The sequence below is a fragment of the Bombus flavifrons genome, chromosome 1 (genome assembly GCF_040668555.2).
Source record: "Bombus flavifrons isolate JBK064 chromosome 1, iyBomFlav1_principal, whole genome shotgun sequence".
NCBI lineage: Eukaryota > Metazoa > Arthropoda > Insecta > Hymenoptera > Apidae > Bombus > Bombus flavifrons.
The window spans coordinates 10,402,176-10,424,727 of NC_138442.1; the positions used below are offsets into that span (position 1 = coordinate 10,402,176).

Here is a 22,552-nt window from a genome sequence, read left to right on the forward strand (position 1 = left end):
GCAGGGGCAGATTTAACCATGTTGCTCTCTTGGGATTCGTATAATCCTAAATGGATGGTATGTACATCTGGCAAAAGATATTACTAAAACCTAAATAGTTTTTAAATATTTGTTTTCGGTATTCGATACAATGTTACCAACTTTTCATATTTCACGCTTTTCATGAATGAATTCTTACTATACTCTGTGAAATGAAGAAGAAACGAGGAGAACAGCAGGTTTAAAGGAAGAAGCGGGTGGTGATGGTTTCCCGGGAGAAAGGTCTTCACGTGACCGCGATCCGTCAAGAGCGGCTGTCATTTTTCCCAGCATGTAGCATTTTTCCCAAGGTGGGGGCTGTTACCTGAATCAGTCCGGTGTAATAAATATCGGAGAAGAAGGGCGAGAATGAAGGGCGGGGTGGAAGACGGGTGGGAAGAAGCCGCGCACCTTACCTACCTGCCAGCAACGTCTGGCCTGCGATTTGCGTAAACATGCTTTAATTTATGGAGGTTTTGCTCTGCGTGAGTTGGCCGCACCGCCCTCGCAATTTACGCGGGAACCCCTACGCGCCTCTGAGATTAGCCTCTCTCCCTTGTCTTCCGTTTTTATTTTGACAACCCCTCGTTGCGGCGTGCTTTATATTTCTTCCTGGGGCTCGGCACGCTTTTAGTCGAGGGGTGGCTCCGGTGGAATCGACGCGATGATGGAACGACGATCGGATCGCACGTAACTCGGGTTCCGGCCGCGATAACGACCGTTCGTGTAATTTATCCGCTAAAAAGTCTCGTGCCTCGAAAAATCGAGAGCGTTATACACACGGCCGCTCTCTGTTGCGTGCAGACTCGATTTAGGTCTTTATCTTTTCCTCGTTCGATAGTTTAAGCCATCGCGGAATAATATAGCACGGCGAAGAAAGAAGATGTTGCCGGACCCTGATGTTGCATTGTCTGCGATTTTTCGTGAGATAAAAACGGCTGGCTGCGGTCTATCGTCGAATTCGTGGGAAAGAAGGGGAGTAAAATAGGGAAGCAAAAGAGAGAGAGAGAGAGAGAGAGAGAGAGAGAGAGAGATCTAAGACGGAGGACGGAGGGATGCAGTAAGAAAAGATTCGAGACGACGATTGGCCCGGAGAGGACGGCTCTCCTGGGCCAGAGGCACGAAATGAAATCGACGAAACGAAAGGGGCCAAGTTAAACGCGATGAGCTATTTCGCGCCAGACCGAACAGGGAGAGAGAAGTTTCTTTCTTCTCGGAGGGTTGTGAACGGTGCTCGCCGAGATTTAGAACGACCCGCGTAAACTTCGCTAGTCCCTACGAATTCCTCTCCCAGGACGTCTCTCTCCTTTTATTTCCTTCCACGATCTCGACCGTGTTAGGTGTATATTTCTCGTACGATAAGATCGAGTCGCGTTGTAACGTTAGAGAGATAAGCAGAGTTTCTTAGGCTACGTCTACGGGGAACATACCTCTCCTTCCTCTTTACAGTCGCAGGTCAGCCTGCCGTGAGGATCGCAGAAGCATGGAGGATAGTCGCACCTGTTCATCGAATTGGTTAGGGCACCCTTGAACAAGCCACACCAAAAGAGTCCGAGGATAGCGCTTCCCAACACGAATTTCGTTGCTCCCATCTTGCGCCTCGGCTCACGTTTTCGATCCACCCTCTTCTTCCTTTTCTCTTATCTTCTTCTCCTCTCTTCTCGTCTTCTTTTATACCGTCTTTGCTCCCTTTATTTTAACCAGTAGCCTCTTTTTTCACGCGTTTACACTCAGTCCGTACTAGCTGATTTTACGTCGAGTCGACTTGGATGCCGTCTCGACATGTTTGCGTCTTGGATTTTCCACGAATCCAATCACACCACTCTCCAGAAAGCCCCCCCTTGAACGATATATAACGACGACGTTGAAACACAAATCACACGATGATACTCGGCGAAAAGGGCGGAGAACGCACTAGTCCCGTGTCGGGTCTGACACGCCACGCGCCACTATGTAATTCTGTCGGTCATATTGCAGTCAGGATCATAATCTCTCCTTCTGGACAACTTTCGTAGATGCTTCACTCCGAAAGGTCGTCATTCGAGCTGTCGCGAGACGGTTCCAGTTCGACTACGACGTCATCTCCGTCGTTATTTTCCTTCGTTCGACCGGAAACATCCAATTACACCCACGATACCGTGCAACATCGTTCAGCATCACGACCAGTTTCCACGGATTTTTATACTCCCATTCGACGTTGTCCGAAATTCCAGCTGGAACGATAGAAAAATGGTGAAATTCTTGGGTGGTTCTAACGTCCCTCGCCTGCTCTCTCTCGAGAAGATTCTACGAATTTTTCTCTACTTTCTCGTCGACGTGATCCGATTTGATAAATCGAGCCACTCTAACCCACAAGATCGTTATCTCGTTCACGGTTCTGCGTCTACGTGAACGAGAATTCCCTCTATTACGTATTTTGTTTACCTTCTGGCCGATTTTTATTCACCGAACGAAAAGAGAATAACACGTGCTATCGTTATGACAGTGAATCACAGAGGCGTGCGTCGCGATGAAGCATCCTCATGATCTCGTTACTCACGACTACGCTATAATCTGTCTTTAGCTTTCCTTTCTCTCTGTGTACTCTCGCATGACTAATTATAAACGTCTCCCTACATTCCGTCGCTATCGGGGACTTTGACGCGTCGCCTGACTGCGCGTGTCGTGTTTAAAAACTTAAAGAATGTCGACCCACGCGAGATCCTTCTTCCTCGTGTCAATCGTTGCTGGTCGATCGTTCTTTCAACGTCGTCTGTTTTCGTCTCGAAAAAAAGCAAATGAAGAAAGAAATAGAAAAGAAGGAAGAAGGAACAGACTTCGGAGAATCTAGTAACGTTTCAAGAACACAGATTTACGCCATACGAAACAGTTGTTGGCAAGTCCAGCCGAACTGATTTACGTTTGAAAACGCATACGCGAGGCCATTATTCTTTTACATATACTTGGAGCGCGCAAGTGGCGCGCAACTTCTCTCCTGACGGGATTCGGTGCTCGAAAAGCACGTGACACGCGTGCACCGAGCTGGCACACGCTCGATACACATGCCGTTTCAAGTTAAACATTTTGGCCTTCGGGGAACGCGAACGCGATTACACAGTTACGCTGTACTTCTCGATTGCTCGAGCGCAGCCTGATGCAGACTAAATTCACCGTTGCTACGTTCTCTAACATAAAATACGACATACAACAGCCCCTCCATTCCACTTCGATTCCAGGGCAAATACAGTAGAATCTCGTATAACGCGATCAGGAAATTGCTAGCGCGCTTTCGTATAACGCGATCGCAAAATTCCTTAAAAAGATTCCATATATGTATACATATGTGTGTATGTGACAATAAATTTTGGAGGTGGAAGAGTATCTTGTTTAAACAAGGACGGTATCTGTAATCGATTCGCTGCGTTTGATCATTGTGCTTTGCTGCAAATTTAACTCGCGATATGCATATCGAATTGACTCGAAAATTAGAGTTATGTAATAACTTTTGCACGATAAAGAGGACTTTACGTATTGCGTGATAATTACTTTTACACAGAGTTAGTCATGTTATTCGTGTTTATTCGAATATTTTCGCTGTCGTTATAACGCGGAATAGACAGTTTTACCGTATTCCACTGTCGTATACAACGTCGCGTTGCCGGATCGTGTAAAAGCGCGCCGAGACGTTTGCTTGTAATTGCTATCGTTCGAGCGTTGCGTAATTGCGTGGATCAAACTGTCGTGACACCGAGTCTCCTATCTACTAATATCAGCTTGTTTACAAACGTATGTATGTATATTGCGCGGAATTTTTGATCTAGTTTCGAGGAGGCCGTTCAAATACGTCTACTCGTTATCGCGGTGAAACTTTTTCAACTCTCTGTAAGCTAAATTCTGTTTGGTTGTGACAGAGAAAGGATTACAATTCGTTATAGATTTTTACGTTAGTTTGGAATCGAGGAACTGATAATTAGCGTGTGACGATTGTTCGGTTACGGTACAGTGATATCCTGATAGAATATAATAAGTTATAGGTGAGTGAATGGAACAAAATTTTTTACCTATAGATATACAAGTCAGCGTATCATCGATATTACGAAATTAATCCTTTGACTACGATTTCACTACGATGAATTCACTACGATCGTGTCAGAAAATGAATTACATTTTAATACATTCCACTTATCACGGGCAATAAATTTCAATAATCGCCTTACGTGTAATAACGCTTGAAACATGAAATTTATAATGCTATATTTGACAGCTTGTTCAACTCTCTTATGTTATACTATGAAAAGGTTAACGATATTTGTCTGACTTCCTTTTCATTTAGCTAGTTCCATAGAAACGATCACTGTTCTTTGTGTTTCTCGAATACTCGCTACGATCCTTCGCTACCGAGTAAAAATTCCATCGAAACAATACGAGCGTGGGCGTATCTGAACGATCTTCCGGTGAATGAACGTATTTTCAAGAGTGGCGCGAAATAAGAAAAGATGCACGGGTTATCGAGGTAGCGGCGAACAACCGTTCCCTTGCTTCGGCTGCTCGGTGAAACGACTGTTCATTAAGCCGCAATTTCGCGGCATTCTCGAGATCAGGTCGGCCAGTGTCGCGCGAACGCACGTGTCACAGTCTCGTGTCCGACGACGTGGTTGCTTTTAAATATTCCAGTGTTTAACGAACGAAGAACCAGCGTTCCTTACTCGGAAACACCGTTAAATCCTGGCAGAATAATCTTTTTTTCTCCTTCGAAAATAAGTTGAACCATCGACTCGTATTCCTCAACACTCACTTGTCTGGTAATTCTGCTCGGAATCAAAACTACCCTCGGGAAGAGAGATCACAGGCTTAGTATAGTCAAGCCGGTTGTACGAACAGAAAGATTCTTCAGAGAGAAAAGGCAAAGCTTGCGCTAATTCGGCGCGAAAACGGCAAAGAAAGTTCGTTTGTAGAAAGGTAGCAGGCGATTTTAATGAATTAACTTTCCATTCGTCGAACGAGAATACAAGGCGATGTAGAGGGGTTGGATGAAGAGAAACAGCGCATCAATGGCCGTGAAAAGGGTGGCGCGAATGAAAGGCGGGTCCGATTCGAAAAGGTCGGAGAAGAATTTTTCCGCGAGCTTGACTCCTCTCGACTGGCTGTGCTCTTAATTTCTTCCGGTTCTTTCTAGCCCTCTCTCTGTCTCTGTCTTTGTCTGTTTTCTACAGGCCGAGCTTTACGGCGATATCAAAAACTCGAGTCGACTTGTTGATTAATCTAACGAGCACACGGGTCGATTTTCTTGTTCGTCGCTTCGGCGAATTAAAAGATTTTAACGCGTCATTACGCGTCATCTCGGACGAGGTCTCCGTTAATCCCGTCTGTCACTGCGAATGGTAATAAACGTAATTATGTTTACGCGTCGAGGGGGCGCGACTGAAAGTTGTCAGATAGTCTACCGCGACAGTACGACGCTGGATTCTTTAGCGAACATTCAATTTCCCTCTGCTGTTCGATTCAGTCTTTCTCGAACCTTTGAGCACGCCATCAGAGAACAAACGCTTTCATTTCTTTCCCCTCTAATTACTGCACTCTCTCGCGCATCTCGAGCTGAAAATTCAAAGAGTCGTTGGCGAAGAATTAAAGGCGACGTGGTGCAACATCGAGCACATCTGCTCGATGAGAACATCGAGTGGATCTTCTTGTGTACCAGATCGGCTGTTCCCTCGCTCGTTTAAAGGTACCACGCGGCAAAACTGTTGAACGATCGCGAAACGATCGAAGCGAACCGCCCGCAAGTTGGTAACGAGCGCGCGCGCCAACCGGTTTTCCCTTCGAATCGATACGCTTCTTTGTACATCGTATTTCCGCTCGGAATTCGCATTTTTCTCCGACACCGATCAACACAACGCGGAGCGCGAGTGCGATCGAGCGTGAGCGATTAATTGGCCACCGGCGCACACTGACATCGCTTTCTGGGCGACACGGCTACAACACAACTAACGAACAAACGAACCGCGACGAGACTCGGAGGAACGAACGCGTATACCAGCGAGAGACACAGCTGGAAAACACCGACAGTAGCAAGAGAGACTAGTCAGGATCGAACGTGCATACGTAACGAGAAAAACGAACCGAGTGAAACGAAACGAGCAAAGAGAGAGGAGAGAAAGAGAGTCGATGGATGAATCGATGGTAGTGGTAAGGCTGGGCCGACGTAGATAGAAAATTAGCTCGCGGAAGGAGCGATAGAGAAGCTGCGCGTATGTGTATAGATTTTGTTTGCCAACGAAGGATGTTCTCTCGAGGAAATTATTCGACCTCGACCACGGAACGATTTTTGTGGTCGATTGGTTAAACATTTCGCTGCGGCTGATTTACTTCTTCTTAATGGATATTCATATATTCCCGTTCTAGGCTATTTGCTTAGATTCTGTGCTGTAGTATCCTAGGACTCGCCTCTTTCGTAACGTTGCTCTACTCACACTCGATTTCCACGACACGCGACAACCACGAGACGCACGAGTAAATCGCTTCCTGTTACGTGATTCTTCCTCCGCTCGACCCCGTACTCGAACGGTTTGTCGCGTTCCTTCGTGTTATACGCTTGCGGGAACACGCGGCCCACGCGACCGTCTACCCGTCTGCTCGCCGAGTCTGCACGGAAAATACGCTCGAGGTGTGCCGCAAGGTGCATCTTATTCGAGATTCTAGACGCGAAAGATTTTCAACAGCGTTTCTCCCACCCCCCTTTTCTTTCTTCAACCACTTTCAACCACAATCGTTTTCGTTTTTTATTTCGATTTCTTATCTTCCGTTTCACGGTTATCGTCGCCGTGACTTCTACGAACCGGTAAATCGCTGGCAATTCTCAACCACCGATAACGGGGGGGAACGAGAGGCAGAGGAAAGGGCACCCTTTCGATCGTCGAAACTCGCTCGGGGGGTGAGACTTCCTTACGTCCGCCTTTAAGGGATTAAGATGGGATATTTCGAAGGTCAAACTCTACCCGTTAGTTGAGTGAGACAATGGATAATCCCGCAATCACGGCCCTCGTGCTATAGCTATCGTTCCGATATATATATTGAAGGGTTTCGATTAATCGGCCTCTTGGAAGTGGTGCGGATCAAGGGATAGCTGCTGGTATTCTCTCGTAGAAGGGAATCGTTTTTCCAGTCCAATCGAATTCCACGGACGTTATTTTATTCGAAGAACTTCACCAACGATCCGATCCGTTATTATCAGGACAAGGTATATGTGTACAAAGTTGTTCCGTTGTTTCTATCGACAGTCCGCCTGGCGGCAGAAGAATCGACGACGAAAGTCGATTTACGAGGCATGAAAAAAGATTCTGTGGCGATTGATTCGCTATCGTTTCCCCGGTATCAAGCCAATATCATCTGTGATTCGAAACGATGTCGTATACCCGATACGTTAATCCTCGATAAGTAGCGCGCGACTGTTATCGTTTGTACATTGACCTATTTTAATCATTTACTTCGATTATTCGGATGACATTTCTCTCGTGGAAACAGATTTTCCGTTAGATCCATGAATTTTACAAAAAGAAGTAAGGGTGGGGAGTGGGGAGAGGGAGAGAGAGAGAGAGAGAAAGAGAGAAAGAGAGTCGAAGCGGTGAAGAGCGAGCTCTGGCGATCGTTATTTTTATCCGCTACGAACGAACCTGTCGAGAAATTATGCTGTTACACAAATCGTTACGCGCGATAAAACGCGTGCATCGGGCAAAGCCAATTTACCGCGCGAGTGCGCTCCACCCGAGAGGTCGAGTGCGGTGCATACGTCGAGTTTTTGGGAAAAAAAATCGTGGGAAATCCGAGTTGGGCACCGGTGAAATTTCTTTCGGTATTTGGCGCAAGCATAGGGTAAACACGGAAGCATCGATGTCGTAGCCTCGAACGACGTTAAACGTGCAGTTGCGACTAAACGATCGCATCGGAAACCGATATAGTTGCCCTTCGATACGCGAAACCTATACATATATACGCCGTGTAGTGTTGTACACTATGCAGCTGCGAGGAAAAATATGTTGGCAGAACGTCTCGGTGGATCGACAGCTGCGTGCCGGACGACGCGTCTGGTGTGAACAATTACCATACGTTGTTCCATTTATGGGTTTGCCAGTGTCAAGTTATTGTTCGTCGCTGGTCGAAGAAATCAACGAATTAGTAGTCGAAGAAGTTTCACAAGAGGATTTTATTCCTAGGAAGAATGTGAAAAAGTGGGACTAAGTTGGAGGAGAAAACGTTCGTAGCGATGGAAGGGAGATGAACGATCGAGTTGATCGACGATTAAATTGAATTCCTCTATCGGAGCGGAGCTCTATCGAAGACGATACACGGCTGACACGCGCGCGACCGCACGCACGTATGTGCCACGTGGGAAACGATGCGTTACGGGAACGATTCGATAATCAGACACCGATCCATCGGGTATCCGAAGTTTCGATTTGTTCTCGAGATCGACTGTCAGTCCTATTTCCGCGACATCGTTGGTGGTTGTGGACGAGATAACGCGACTCATTGACCGAGTTCTCATCTACGTGGCTCTAGGCGGACAGGCACACCCACTGTTTGCTTCATCTACGGAAAAATCCATTGGGATTTCGCGACGCGTTCGTTCTAACGTCATCGTTTATGCTGCCGCTGTGTCAGAATTATGCAATGATCTTTCGAGGATGTTCCCCGCGGCTCGCACGAGTTGTCACCGATAGAAGGTCAAGCGTTCGTCTCGAGGATCGAGAGAGAAAGAGCCGCGCGCGATCGACGCCTCTGTAACCTTTTGCGTCGTGTGATCCTCGATCAAGTGAACTTTTCACAGGTTCTCCTGTTGTTAGACACTTTCTCGAATCCGGAAGGGACTTGTGCTCTTTTTTTTTCTTTTTCCTCTTTATTCTTAAAGTATGATAAACGATCGAAGGTGAAACACACTGTTGTTGCGTAGTAAACTACGTTAACCGCGTAGAATCGTTCGAGAGGTGGGGAACGACTTGAACGTCGCGAGAGTACAAAATAAAGATGATGCGTAGACAAGATGATCTTTACCTCGATATCTCGACACGATATACCCGCGACGCGACGCAGACGACGCGCGAACAGCAACTGGCCGCCTTTCGAATTCGCGGCTGGTTTGCACCTCGACGACGGTTATCGCGCGACACGAGTATCCCCTCTTCTCTTGGATCCCCCACCACCCTCCTGCTCGAACCTCCCACTCTACGACTCTCCTCTCCACTTGCTCTCGTGCCGCACGGAAAACCGTACCCCCACCGAAACAAGTGGACTTCCCTCCCTCGCGTGCTTTCCAGTCGGTCTTTTGCCGTCTTGAGGTGTGCGTTGTTATCCGTTTTCGTCTCCTTTCGGTGTATCTGTCCTTCGAGAGTATGGAGAATGAGAAAAAGAACAGAGAAGAGAGGATAAAGTCTCGTCCAGCAACAAACTTATATTTGTACGGCGCACCGTTATCGTACCATTTCTTCGTTCTTTCTCGCCCCCAGCCCCGCCGGACTCTATTTTCGCGTGTATCAAATCGATTCGCCCTTGCACCTTTAAGATATTGCACAGCACGCGGCAGTCGGTTGGACTTCCTTTCTCTCTCTCTCTCTCTCTCTCTCTCTCTTTTACTCCGGGTGCTCGCATGAAATATTTGCACGTAAACGTAGGTCACGTATCGAGCCATACCAACAATGTTTCGCGCACAACCTCTACGGGTACGCGTGAATGCAGAGGACCGTAGTTGAAAAGGGTACACGCGAAACCGAGTCAGCCTGCCACCGATACGATTCGTTTGCTGCAAAATCCACGCTGTTCGAGTCGAACGAATTTATGAATTGAAGCGTTTAATAGTTGAATTCCCGTGCGAATAGGAACGGCGTGGAAACGGATCGGTGTTTTATTCAAAGGTTCGTTTCGCGTAGTTGACGCGTTATCTTATCGGTGTATCGATCGAATCTTCGCTGTTTATTCGCTCTGCTCTCCCTTTCTTTCTCTTCCCCGTTCGATCCCTTCTCCGTGTCGCACAGGCAAATTTCTTATCGTGAACGATAAGGCGCGACTGATAACATTGCCGAACATTCGTAGCCACCAGTCACCAGTGCTATTTTCAGCGATTATTTCATCAATATGCTGTTCTTTTTTTTTTTTAGGGCGATTACTGCTTCGCATGGAGCGTTGCTATCATTTTATAGACAAATTGCTTAAATGTTAGCAGATAAAATGGCTTTCGCTGAATGAAAAAGTCACGATGCTTTGTTTAACGAGGAAGAGTGGAAACGGTTAAATTAAAATCATCATCGAGAGGATCTAAATATAAACGTCGGATTTAGAAATCCGAACTAATCGAATTGACATGCTGCCTAGAATCGTTCACGGTCCCCTTAAAACGAATAGAATCGAAGGATATTTAAATCTGCCGCTCCAAAAATATTACACTCTCTTCAATTTTGAAAGCGACACTGTTTTTCAAACATTTTCTTTAGCAAGGGAATTAGCGAGCATCCGAATAACTCGCTTTTTTACAATGACGATCGTTATTTTGACCGCTGCGAAATCGTCAAATCCTTCGTATTTAGTCAGCCTTGTATTCCGTAACGAGATACGAAGAACTCGCGAAACTGGACCTAAAAAAAGATCGAGCAGAAAGGCAGAGAAACCATTGGTATAGGTTTTTTTTTTCAAAATTAGCACCCATTCGTTCCAACCACGACAGATTAGATACGGGGAAAAGAGAGCGTGTACGTTTGGTTTACCATGTATATCGTTCCCTCGTATTTTCCTTCGGATTTTCTCTCGTTAATTAGCTGTTGATTAATTACGGAGGTTTGCCAAGATAAAAAAGTTTCCCCAGCGTGTAAAATCGCGATATACCGGTCAGCCAAGACGATCGTTTATCGCGGCCTTTCCGTCTGTTTTTGAACCTTTTCAATTCGATCGATGATTTTTTCCCTGGCTTGCACGCCGTTGTTTCTCTCTTCGACGTGATTTATCGTCCCATATAGCGAAATGTACGCGTCTTTATTTTCATAGAGGAGTTTGAGAACAATGATTAATCTCCCCTAAAACATAGAGGGAGGGAGAGCTGTTTTTACCGCGGGGAGAATCATCCGAGAATTCGATTCTAATTAAACTACGTTTCGGGACAAACTGACGTCGCGAAACAATCTTTTCAATTCTAATTCAAATGGGGCTCAGTCCCGTCTCTCTAACTTTCGGAGAATTTTACGGTGAATTCGGCGCGTACACGTCGTGCGTCACTTCGTTGAAAAATCTCGCCGACTGCGTGAACAATTTCCACGGTATTTCCCGCGGTATGAAATCCGCCGCGAGCATCGTCTCCCCGTCTGTTTGATCCGCCGCGCCGGCAAAATAAGCTGTACCTCGCTTTGAAGGAAAAGGATGCGATATCGTGTCTTACGACCGTTCTTCCTTCGCCCTCTAACAGCTATAAAGTTACGGCTTTTATCATTCTGTCCGGACGTCAGGGATGATACGCGGCCCTTTCCCAACTCCCACGGAATCTGCCAGATACAATTGTAATTTTTGTTGAAGAAATGCTCGTCTCTTAAGTTTGTGCTATTTATATTATTTGCTTGATGATTTATGGCGTCCTAGTAGCTTAGAATATCGTGCTTCTAACATTTTCAGCAACCAATTTATTAACTCTGTGTTTAAAACTAATTAATACCTCTGTTACTTTATACGATTGTTTGTTGAATTTCTTGAAATCAGAATATTTGCAAGTTCAATAAAAGTTACATATGTTCTTGTAGTATCCTTTATGAGGTTAGTCATGTTAAGCAATACAAGATTACACGTTGACTTGCAATCTTTTTCCAAGTTTCTATACAGATGCATATATGTAAATATTTATTTCTACTTGATATTCGACCGTTCTTTTTCTCATTACTGCAAATCTTCGCGTCGCACTTGCCTCGTTTCTTTCCACTTTCTATCGCGTTCCCCCCTTTTCTATATCACATTCCCTCTTTAGTCTGCAGAGCGTGTCGTGCATAACATTATGTCGCACGATCGCGAGATCGTGGTCGAAATCTCACGCGAATGATCGCGACTCGATTTTTCACCTTGAAGCTCGCGGAGACCTCGGCGACGGCCGACTTCCGCTGATAAGCGGCGCCATTCGATGATCGATTCGTCAAGACGTCATTCCGCTCGTTCGTCCGTGACGTCAGTTTCCTGCCTGATACATCTCCGATCCCCGTCTCCTCGGATAAAATATCGAAAGGGTTGTGTTGCCCGTTAGCCAAAAATTAATCGCGTCCACGGGTATTTCCGATTTTCTGTCCGCCAATCGGTCGTGGCCACGGCCGTGAGAAATTGGACTGATTTCATCGGTAATTATATCCATCATTCCCTCGGGCTGAATCCCAGCTGGTTCGGCTACCGTCGACACGAAATTGTTAATTACGGTGATTAATTAGATGTTGGCCGGATAAAAGTACCGCAGCCAATGAATTGATCAGTCGCTCGATTTCCATGGAACGTCACGTTTCACACGATTTTAGCCGATCGTCAAGTATTTGCATTGGAAAGTTTGGTGATGTGTTATTTTTGTACGTAAATTACATTCAGATGTAACAACATTTAAAGGCTAACGTGGAAAACTGCGTAGAAAATTCTATATTCGTTTCAACAATGTTTTATTTTCTAGTAAGTATGCCATAAAATCGTTCGGTAATCTTTCTTTCGATATTTCGCCATTGAAATGTATGCAAAAGTTAGATATATTGGAACTTCAAACATAATTATACATAGGTAGCGAAATTTCGTTTAGGCGAATTCCATTTATTTGACCGATATTTTAGTTAATTCCCACGTGAGATTCTCATGTGACGACTCATACTTTCTAATTGTAAAGAAAAATCCCTGTATAAACAATGTTATTCCTCATATACTTAATTCTTTTTGCGATCAAAAATCGTACGAACGAAGTTTGTCAAAATCTTGGCCAGCTTTGCGATTGTAAATATTCCGCAGAGCGTCATTGATCGGACGTGTAATTCGCCTAGTTTTCGCCGCATACAGGTATACACATGTTATGTAACTGTTCCTCCAGCGAACGATCGAACCACGACGTCCTCGTTCTGTCCGTGACACGGTCGGAGCGCGCTTCTCCCGCATCTTTGAAAACGAGCTCGCCGAGCACTCGTGTTTTCCACGGCGCTAGCTCAGCCGGGTGATTAATTCCGCGTCACGTTCGCTCGTTAAATCATAGACCGCGGGCCCGATCAACAAGTGTTACTTCTCGGACGCGGCACGCGGATCAGGGAATGGAAAAAAGCAGCAGTTCTGTTATCCACGTTTGGCAGACTTTCAACGAATACCGCGAGTTCCGCGCGAAGGAACGCGAATCAGTGCCGCGGACATTCGTGGAGCGCAGCTTGTGTGTTGTCCCGCAGAACGGGATATCTATCGATCGTAATGCAACTTTGATGGTACATCGAGAATTAAACTGTGTTTGACCTATTTCGGGCTGTTTATCCTTTCTTCTTCGTCGTAGAGCTTATACACGATGTTTTTCCAATTGCGGAGTAACAGGGAAGCAAGTGATTTTTCATGACAGGATAAATCGAAAATGTAGGATAAACTGTTTTTTAGAAGAACGAGTTTGAAAATTTATTAGGTACGCGCGTTCTAACTGCAGGTTTCGATTTGATGGATACGTATTGGATATGATTTAGATTATGTAGACCATGTTGGTGTTTGTAAATGTGGGCAATGCGATGATCAGGTTCCTATCATCGATATTATCTTATTTACTGTTGAATCGTATCGTTAGTTTCTATCATTCCGCGTTTAATTGGAATGCCGTCATAGATGAAAATAGCACACTGATTTGTCGTTTAATAAATTAAAAATAAATAGTACACTACAAAGAATGTATGATAATTCGACTCAAACTTATTTTTTCACGATGAATCATCCTCTCCTCGTGGTTGTATCACGATTGCAGAGATATCTTCTCTCTGCAGGAAATACAAACAGAGATATAAAGAGATCTGCGCATAAAATCATGCCTGAGAAAGACACAATATAGTAAACAGAGCGTAATAAAGTCTACAGAGAGATATAAAGAAATCTATATAGAAAATCACGAAATGAATCTTTCGCTTCGACAATATCACCATTGATTTTTGGATTTAATGAAACAGCAGAATGTCTCGATACATTTTAAAACCCCCGATCATAGCTGCGATCGACAAAAGAAGAGGAAGGTAAAGAAAAAGGAAAAATGAGATATAAATCAGATTTCCTGAAATTTGAACGCTGACGGAGCTTCCGGTGATTCGACCGAGACGAGAATTGGAGTTTGTGCAGCGAGTGATCGTCGCGGTGGTCCGCGTTGATCTGAAAGGGCGCCAGGCGACCGGCGGCGTCTCGGCTGCTTCCCACCACTGGTCGACGCCATTCTATCCATCGACGCAAGCTCAACGAGTCCAATAACCCCAGACCTTCGCCAAGATATCGTCGTATGTCCTCTAGGGGCTACCGATCCGGATCGTTGTCCACGACGAGATCAGGAATCGTTATTTCCGTTTCCGTTTGTTCAGTCTATTGTTCGGAGGTGAATTCTTATCACTTTTCGACGCGACAGATTCGTTTCTTATTTTCTTTTCGATTATGTTTTTCTTTCGTACACTCGCAAGAGAAAGTTTCCAAACCTGGAAATTCAAAATTTGGAACTTTGTAAAAGGATATATATGCATGTATGACGCAATTAGCAAATTGCAGTTCTTATTCCTATGACGACTGTTCCAACGAAGATCACAGGAAAAAAACAAGCCACGTTTCTCGTGTTTTGCAGGTGAACAATTTCATCGTTCAGTAAACTGCCGATCAATTTTATATTTTCAATTCTTTGCTTCCTATTTGATTTACATAGTAAAAATATATACAACAATGCAAAAGTATCGATTGTTCTTAGATTCCGGCATTGATTTATTAGAAAATTTGATAGAGTTATCAGGTGTTTTTAAAAGACTTGCATCATCGAACCTAATGAGCTTTTTTCCATCCGTATAAATAAGTACATTGAAAAACTATCTTTTCGCTGTCAAGTAGCAGCGAAATGAACATCATTTACGAACGATATTATCATTTTAATTACTAAAAGGATTTAATCATTCTCATAAGTAAACCGAAGAAAAATTGGTGCATTAAAGCTTTACAAAGCGTGTATCGTGTTCTCTATCATCTTTGAGTTTTTTTTTTTCAAAGGCTCGGCCATCTGTCAAGAATAATGGCCACGGTGAATCGGTTACGATGGCCGGTTACGCCGCAAAGTTTTCCTATTTCGCGGGAAATTTTTCTCAGGCGACGAGGAAACAAGCCGTGAAATACGTCCTCGGGCAGTGGGTCGGGTGTTCTGTTCACGAACGGCGTTTAATAGAGGAAGGATTCGTCTACTCAGGCCATTCCCTTTTACGAGGGACGAAAGCGCGCGCGGCGAGTATATCTTTTGAAACCCACGACAAGCGACTCCCGTTTACTAGAAGGCATCATATTTTCAGCTACCTTTCCCTCTGTTTTTTCCCCGCGACCAAAAAGAGGGAGGCGGTAAAAATTCTCGCCGGGACGTGCGCGTCGCTTTCAAGCCGCAAATCATTAAAAATCGCCGAGAACGTGACGCGACGCGGCAAACACTGAATACGTCGATCGTGACCCAGAAAGCACCGTTAAAAACTCCCCGATCGCGTATAATCATTTTCGTGTTTTCATCGAAATTTCAATAACGTGCACGGAATAATCGACGCTGGAGAATCCCTTTAAAGTAGCTATAGAGATTAGAATATTGCTAAAATAACGATACTTTCAGTACGTTAATTCAAATGTTAATTCGAACGTGATCGTATTTGTAAATATCGTTCGTTTTATGTAAGATATATTTCCGTAGCATTGACATTGGAATTGCTTATCGCGCTTACTTATACGATTGGAATAGTTTGCTAGAGAGACGTTCAACGTTGTGTCTTAAAATATCAAATAATCACGGCAAATTAAATTAGATGATTAACGATAAATGTATTGTATCTTCTATATGTTATACGTATTTAGGCAGTTGTTGAAAAAATCGTGTAACGCAGTTGCCCTAGAAAAAATGCAAGAAACAAAGGCGTATTTTATGCAGCATTATCCAGAATCTGGGTAGTTTCACCGAGAGAGCAAGTTAGCGACGTTTGTAGTTCAGATAGTGGCCTTGAACAGTCAATTGACTTCAGCAACTAAGGGCTAAGGTCATGAACAAACTAACAAGTACCCTAACATATATATATATCTTCCAAAGTGCAGTTAGATCTTTGTGTCAGTATCGCTTCATCTCTGTTACAAATTCGTTCCAAGTCGATCTAATCTTCAACCTCTATCCTATCTTACCTCTTTTAAAAGAAACTATTACCAATTTAAGTTGGTCATTGTAGCAAATTCTCGTAATAAATGTTTAGTTGAAAATCGTACGCCAACATCGGTAACCCGTTATTTAATCGTCAGCATGAGAGAGGACGACGCGACGTTTAACGATTGAATCGGGCGTTAGCTTGCGGGCGCCTCGGGGTAAATAAATAAATGGGTGGAAGAGTTGGATGTAGTAGCTGCAACCAGACAAAGATAAATTAGGCGAAGTTAGCAAGATAGAGACTCAGAGAGGGATAGAGAGAGGGGTTTGGCGTGCAAAACGCGGAGAATGAGGGTGAAACGAGGGACGAAAGGGATCGTCGGCGTGCGACCGCAACGGTGAAACCCGAAATTCCGAAACCAGAAATTCAGGGCTCGGCAATACCAACGGGGCCATAAATGTAACGTTTCGAAACGACGTGCGCCAGCAGCTCGACTATATTATGGTGTTTCTCACCGGAAGTTATAATTGTTTGCCGAGTTTCACTGGCGCGCGCGATCCCCTCGGGAGGTGCAACGTTGCGTCTGACTATTTCTCCTTTCTCTATCTCTCTGCTGGTATTTTCAGTGAACACCTTGTTTCCATCATAGACTTTGTTGCTGATACAGTTTTTGTCAGTTCTACACGTCGACAGCTCAGCCGTTCGCGCTCTTTGTCGCCACGATTCCACTTTAAAGCGTCGTCGAAACGTTCGCTGCTAACGGATAAAAGGTGCACGACGAGGGATTCGACTCATCAAACGCAGATATCTGCATACTAATTACTTTTGGCCGAGCGCGGGCCCGGAACGCGAAACGAATTTCGTTTCCGGGAACGTTTCACACGGTCGAAAACGAATTCCGCTGGCTGTGTCTGTCATTCAAACCCGGCGTCCCGGCCGCGATCGTTCGCGACAGCTTGAATTAAAATCCCCCACGGATTATTTTTTCGTTGCGAACCATCGGAAAATCTCGTGATCCGGAAGAGAGAAGCGAGAGGGTGGCAAGACGCGTTTTCCGGTGTGTGGTTCGAGAAAGGGAAAAATATTGGCACGTCCGAGAGGAACTCGAAGATTCCGGGCACTTTCGCGCAAGAAAAATACTAACGATAAATTTGCCTCTTCCTACTTTGCCTCTCCGCGATTTCTCCTGGCTTCCTCTCGTTGTCGTCGAGCCATAGGTTGGGCGCTCGTAAAACCTAATATTTTTCGTCATATTTCAGACGCGCCAGCTTCCCGATCGCGGGATCGCGGCGGCCGCGTTGTAAATTGCACGAATAAAAGTCATCGTAAACCAACCACTGCCGATAATTCGTGAAATATCTTCGAATTATCTCGCCGTTCTTTCCATCCTGCTATCTATGATAGCCGTTAAATGATAGTAGATTCAACGACTGCCATGATGCGTACTTATGCTATAAATGAAACGTAAAGAGATCGCCTCTTTAACCTTTTCCGGGTGGTCTATTTCTTTTCCCTTCGTTTCCGGTACTCTCGGTACGATCAGAAATCCTCGCAGTATCTTATGAACGTGCAAGTTCATTTCAGATACTCATCGTCTACGCGGATAAACGATAGCGTCGTGAAGTGCGAATTGAATTTTTGCTCCACCGAGGCAATTTTTCCATTTCGAAGAGCTTTGGAGAAGTTGTGCGTGACGCGCAGTCGTGAGTTTGTGTTTCAATATTTATTTGCGGTACCAGTGCGTGTGTTCCGGCCTTTGACGATACGTTTGTGCGCTGTGCCTGCTGGGAAATCTCTAAATCAATTGGATACACCCTTACTCGTTAATTATTCCAGATGGTTCTCGTCGTTATTAGAGTCTGAAAGCAAGCGTTTATTGGTAGATTGGATAATTCGGACCACGAAAAGCATAATTTAGATAGATGTTACGAACGTTACTTACTTCGGTATAGGATTGACTTCTCAAGTACGATGCGCCACTATAGTGGCTCATTCTACTGACTCATTCGCTCATCTTTTGAACTAAACGATCTTTTTCATTTGTCTTGCTTCATACTTTTCTTGTCCTCGCATCGTTTTACAACAATGTTAACAATATACAGGCAGAATATATAGTCTTTGTTTTTGATACGCCAGTGTCAGATATCAATTGTTGCCTTTCGTTAAAATAAATATACCATTATTAAATGCTCTTTTTAACATGACGATCCGTATCCTTGTAATTCTTTAGAATCTTAGAATCAAAATGTTGCTTTAAAGTAGAAAACGAAGAGCAATTTGAAAAACACTATCGCGCTGAAAATTATTGTGACGCGGGTCTATGTGTCGTACCATGCTTTAAAATACATCACACTCAATTGTATTATTAATTATTAAAGTAAATTATTAGAGTTCAAGTATACGCATCATATTTTTAAGAAAAATTATAATTTTATTATCAAAAACTTGATTCATTATTCAAAAACTTCATATTATCAGAAAACAGCATTATCCGTCACACATTGCAGTGGTGTATCGTTTACGCGAAATTCGCGTCAAACTCTGCCGCACAGAGAAACAACCCCGCACAAAATTCAGTGGTTAAGAAAGAAATGATACGGAACATGCAGAATTTACCTGCTTCTCTACAGAAAAATGTACGTCTCCTAAGAAGCTCAAGATCCTTGGTGGCGTCTAAAAGATCTTCGTGAACCTCAATTTGTCGTGAATAAAAATTCGTTGACTTTAAGACGTCCTAACTCAAGATTCTATTCATAACTCAATTTGACAGACTTAACTCCAAAGCATTCTACTTTGCATTCAATAAATTCCGGATTCTGTTACGGAATTTTACGACTCTTAATTTGTCTAATAAGATTCTCACAACTTGCTAGGATCCTAGCACAAGATTCCACGAACTGTGGATAATTTAACTTGTTAGATTTCATGACTTTGTGGTTAGCCTCAGCAATGCCTCGTGATTCTTGTCCGATTCGAGTCTCAAGACCTCGGAATACTGATACTAGCACGAAGTTTCGTGTCTTCTGTCCGACGCCACTTTTAGGTTTCTCGATACGAGGTCTCATAAACCCGAAGTACACAGGCTCCTACGTCTCTGTGATCACTCGGTACAAGGTCTTATGAGGTCAAAGTGGTCTGGTTCTAGTTTCACGAGTATTACTGCTTTAAACTATGTTCCGAAACTAGCGAGGTTGTATGACTTGGAGACTTATGTGCGACTCTAGGATTCTGTTAGCGTGTTGTTATAGTTTACGAATGCTCTTTATCGAGCAACTTCGGTTCCTCTGTTTTCGTTATGGATTTGGTAATTTTAGGTATAGCCCTTATCGATCTGTTTAACTGTTTGCCGCGACATTCGCGTTTAATAAATTTAGTTTCGTAATACCAGGCATTTCATTCGTTTATATGCTACTATTTTCCGTGTCCTTGATGTGCTCAATGATTTTCTCTTTTTTAATCTATATCCTCGTTATTAGCAAACTGCGGATGTTTTTGCATTTATGGCAGAAAATATACAAACGTACGTAAACAAATACTGAATATTTAAGTTACATCTCTTCGGAAAAATATCTTCAGAAACATTTGCCGTCTATATATTCAAATTTCATTTCAAGTATATATTTTTACTGGAAAATTAGATAGAAATTTTGCTACAATTTTCCCTATACTTTTTTAAAAGACACTATACATATCTATACATTATTTATAAGACCATTCAAATTCTACGAGGACAAATCTAAATTCAATTTGTACGAATTATGCCCAAACTCGTCCTGACAATGACCGATACAGCTGCAGTGCATCTTGTTTTGGTTTTGACCGTGTTCGATCACTCGCGTGAAATTCCCAACTCCAAGTTTTCCCACCTAGCGGTATTGAGTTTTTACGACAGCGGACCACCGGTAACGCGACATTCATCACTGTCGACCGATCGTTTCGATCGTGGCTTACGTACTCGACAAGAAACCCAGGATCGTGGAAATTACCTTGAACGATAGCTAGAACGTTGCATTGCTCGGTACTGTACTTTCAACGATTTTTTTTCCCAACTACCTGTAATTATCCAACATCTGCTAACGCACCGTGCATTAACAATTCGAACGAAAATATCGCAGCGATGTTTGACCGTTTTTGTAAATCTTTCTCTTTTCTACGTTTCCCTAGCGTTCTTCAATTTGTTAATTACGCCGCAATCTCTAGTCATAATTACAATTTATATTTAAACAAAAGTTACTAGCGTGTTCTTTATGAATTTATTATTTTCAATTTTGATGTTTGACGACAGCTCGAAATAAACGAATTTTCAGTTAAATGTTCTCCGTTATCGCGAATCCAATGTAACGCTTTCGAAAGTGTATAGATCAATCCAGCTGGCTTCTCCCTATCAGTCGAGTGTTAAAAATAGCAACTCGTTCGAAATTAACAAAGAATAAAAAGCAGAAAACGGGAAAAATAAAGTCGTAGGGCAATTCGTTCTACAATTCGCATATGGACGAATGTTTTCATCGATACAGAAATATGGCATTCATAACTGTGTTCATTGCGCGTTACAATATTGCTATCTAGATTTTGTAACTCGCGTCACGACAGTTTTTTTCTTTCTATTTTCTTCTTGTTCTTTTTCTCCGGGTTTATCGCTACGGTGATTCCGCGCGAGGCGTATGGCGTGTTGCGAAAAACGCGTGGCACGTTTGCGATAGGAAACTGGCGTGCTTGTAAGTGGTTCAACGATTTTCATATATTTTCTTGTATTTTCTAATGGGCCGCGTTACAAGGGGAAGTTACGCGGGCTACACGAAGGTAGAACGTGACCTGTAAGATATGTGTGCCGCGTATTAGTTGTTTAACGAGCCGCGCGCATGTTAAGTCACACGCGTTCAGAGAATGGCGAGTGAAACGGATAAAACGCGCCTGCTCGCCTAGTAAACAAAAGAAAGAACTCATTCCGTCTGAAATACGGAACAAAGAGGAGGAAAAAAATAAGAAGAAAAAGTTAGAAACTCGAAAAAAGCCCGGAGCCTGTTGTACATCGGAGGAATGCGAATCGCGACCTTGTTCGCTCGACTTCCATCGTTTAGTCGAACCTCGTTCAACGCTTCACATCGATCGTATTTACTTAACTCTCTATCGAAAGCTCACGTTCTGTGAGAAAGTATCGTACACAGACGGAAATCTTTCTTCCGAAATTCGCGGCATTTTTTCACGAATCTACCGTTGGCCGCGATCGTCGAAACGGAATCTGGGTCCTGCTAACTGCGCTGGTTTGGAAAGCGGCGCGGCACGTACAGGGTGTTGCGGCCTCATCGGATGGAAAGAAGCCGGGAATCGAGCTTCCCTTTTACGTTAAAGAGCGGAACTCTTTCGCGGAATTGAAATAGTACGTCGGGAATACCGGCACGTGGCGTAGAGGAAGAGCCACGAAAGTGGATGCAAGAGCTACCCCAAGCAGGAGGAGATGGGGTCGAGGGGATGAAGGAGTGGAGCGCGCAAAGGGAGAAAGAGAAGGCGGCTCTCGCACGGAGTAATTAAAACTCTGAAAGTCCCTAAGTCGCCTCAGACTGCGCGTAATTTGCAAACGCGCTCCTTCGCCCTGGGCGCGCGCGCATGCTGCGGGGTTAGAAAACGAACGAAGATGGAAGATCGGCGAGTAGTCAGAGCGGCAGAGAACAGGATAACGTCGAGACTTACGGCTTGCTAGCATTTCTACCCCTTCTTTCTTTCCCTTTTCTCTCTTTTCGCCTTCCTCTCTACGAACACTCGTGTCTTCTTCTGTTTATCGGCCAATTTATTCTCTTCATCGTTCTCACGAGTTTTCCCTCGAGATTCCCCCATTTTCCCCTGTTACCGATGTTTATGCATCTTGCAGTCTAATCAAGTTCGTGCCGGTACTCTGTGTCTTCGTTTCGAAGTCGGATCTTTGTCCCATGGACCGAGCTCTCGTTTGATGTTTCCACGTGTTTTTTGGAGCCCGGAAGCGATCGATAAGCCGCGCGTGAGCGTGCATTTATGCTCGATTTATGCCAGTCCTGCCAAGGTGGGAGTAAAAAATAAAGGAAATGCAAGAGAACGAAAGGAAAAAAGATTCGGTGGCACGAGTGAGAATGAGAGAGACGTCTATGTCGGAGGAAGTCGGTCCGATGGGATGGCGACGAGCGAGTGCCGGGCCAGAGCTTTTAAAAAACCGAACACACCGGCAGTGTCGA

The 22,552-nt window shown here is 44.2% G+C and overlaps 2 protein-coding genes across 10 annotated transcripts in view; one reads left to right on the top strand and one right to left on the bottom strand.

Moving 5' to 3' along the window:
- The window catches only part of hiw (MYC binding protein highwire), a 264,809-nt gene that overhangs the window by 19,683 nt on the left and 222,574 nt on the right, over window positions 1-22,552 (top strand). The gene's annotated exons all lie outside the window — the stretch shown is intronic.
- Window positions 1-22,552, bottom strand: part of LOC138186472 (uncharacterized) — a 118,829-nt gene that overhangs the window by 9,469 nt on the left and 86,808 nt on the right. The window contains exons 1-2 of one of the 3 annotated variants that reach the window (XM_069126386.1): window positions 9,046-9,148; window positions 1,449-2,231 (exon numbers count right to left, since the gene is read on the bottom strand). In XM_069126386.1, coding sequence (XP_068982487.1) covers window positions 1,449-1,610 — 162 coding nt within the window. In that variant the 5' untranslated portion in view covers window positions 1,611-2,231; window positions 9,046-9,148. Of the gene's footprint in view, window positions 1-1,448; window positions 2,232-2,442; window positions 3,531-9,045; window positions 9,149-22,552 lie in introns of those variants that run through there. The other 2 variants (XM_069126395.1, XM_069126405.1) reach the window with 2 other exon arrangements.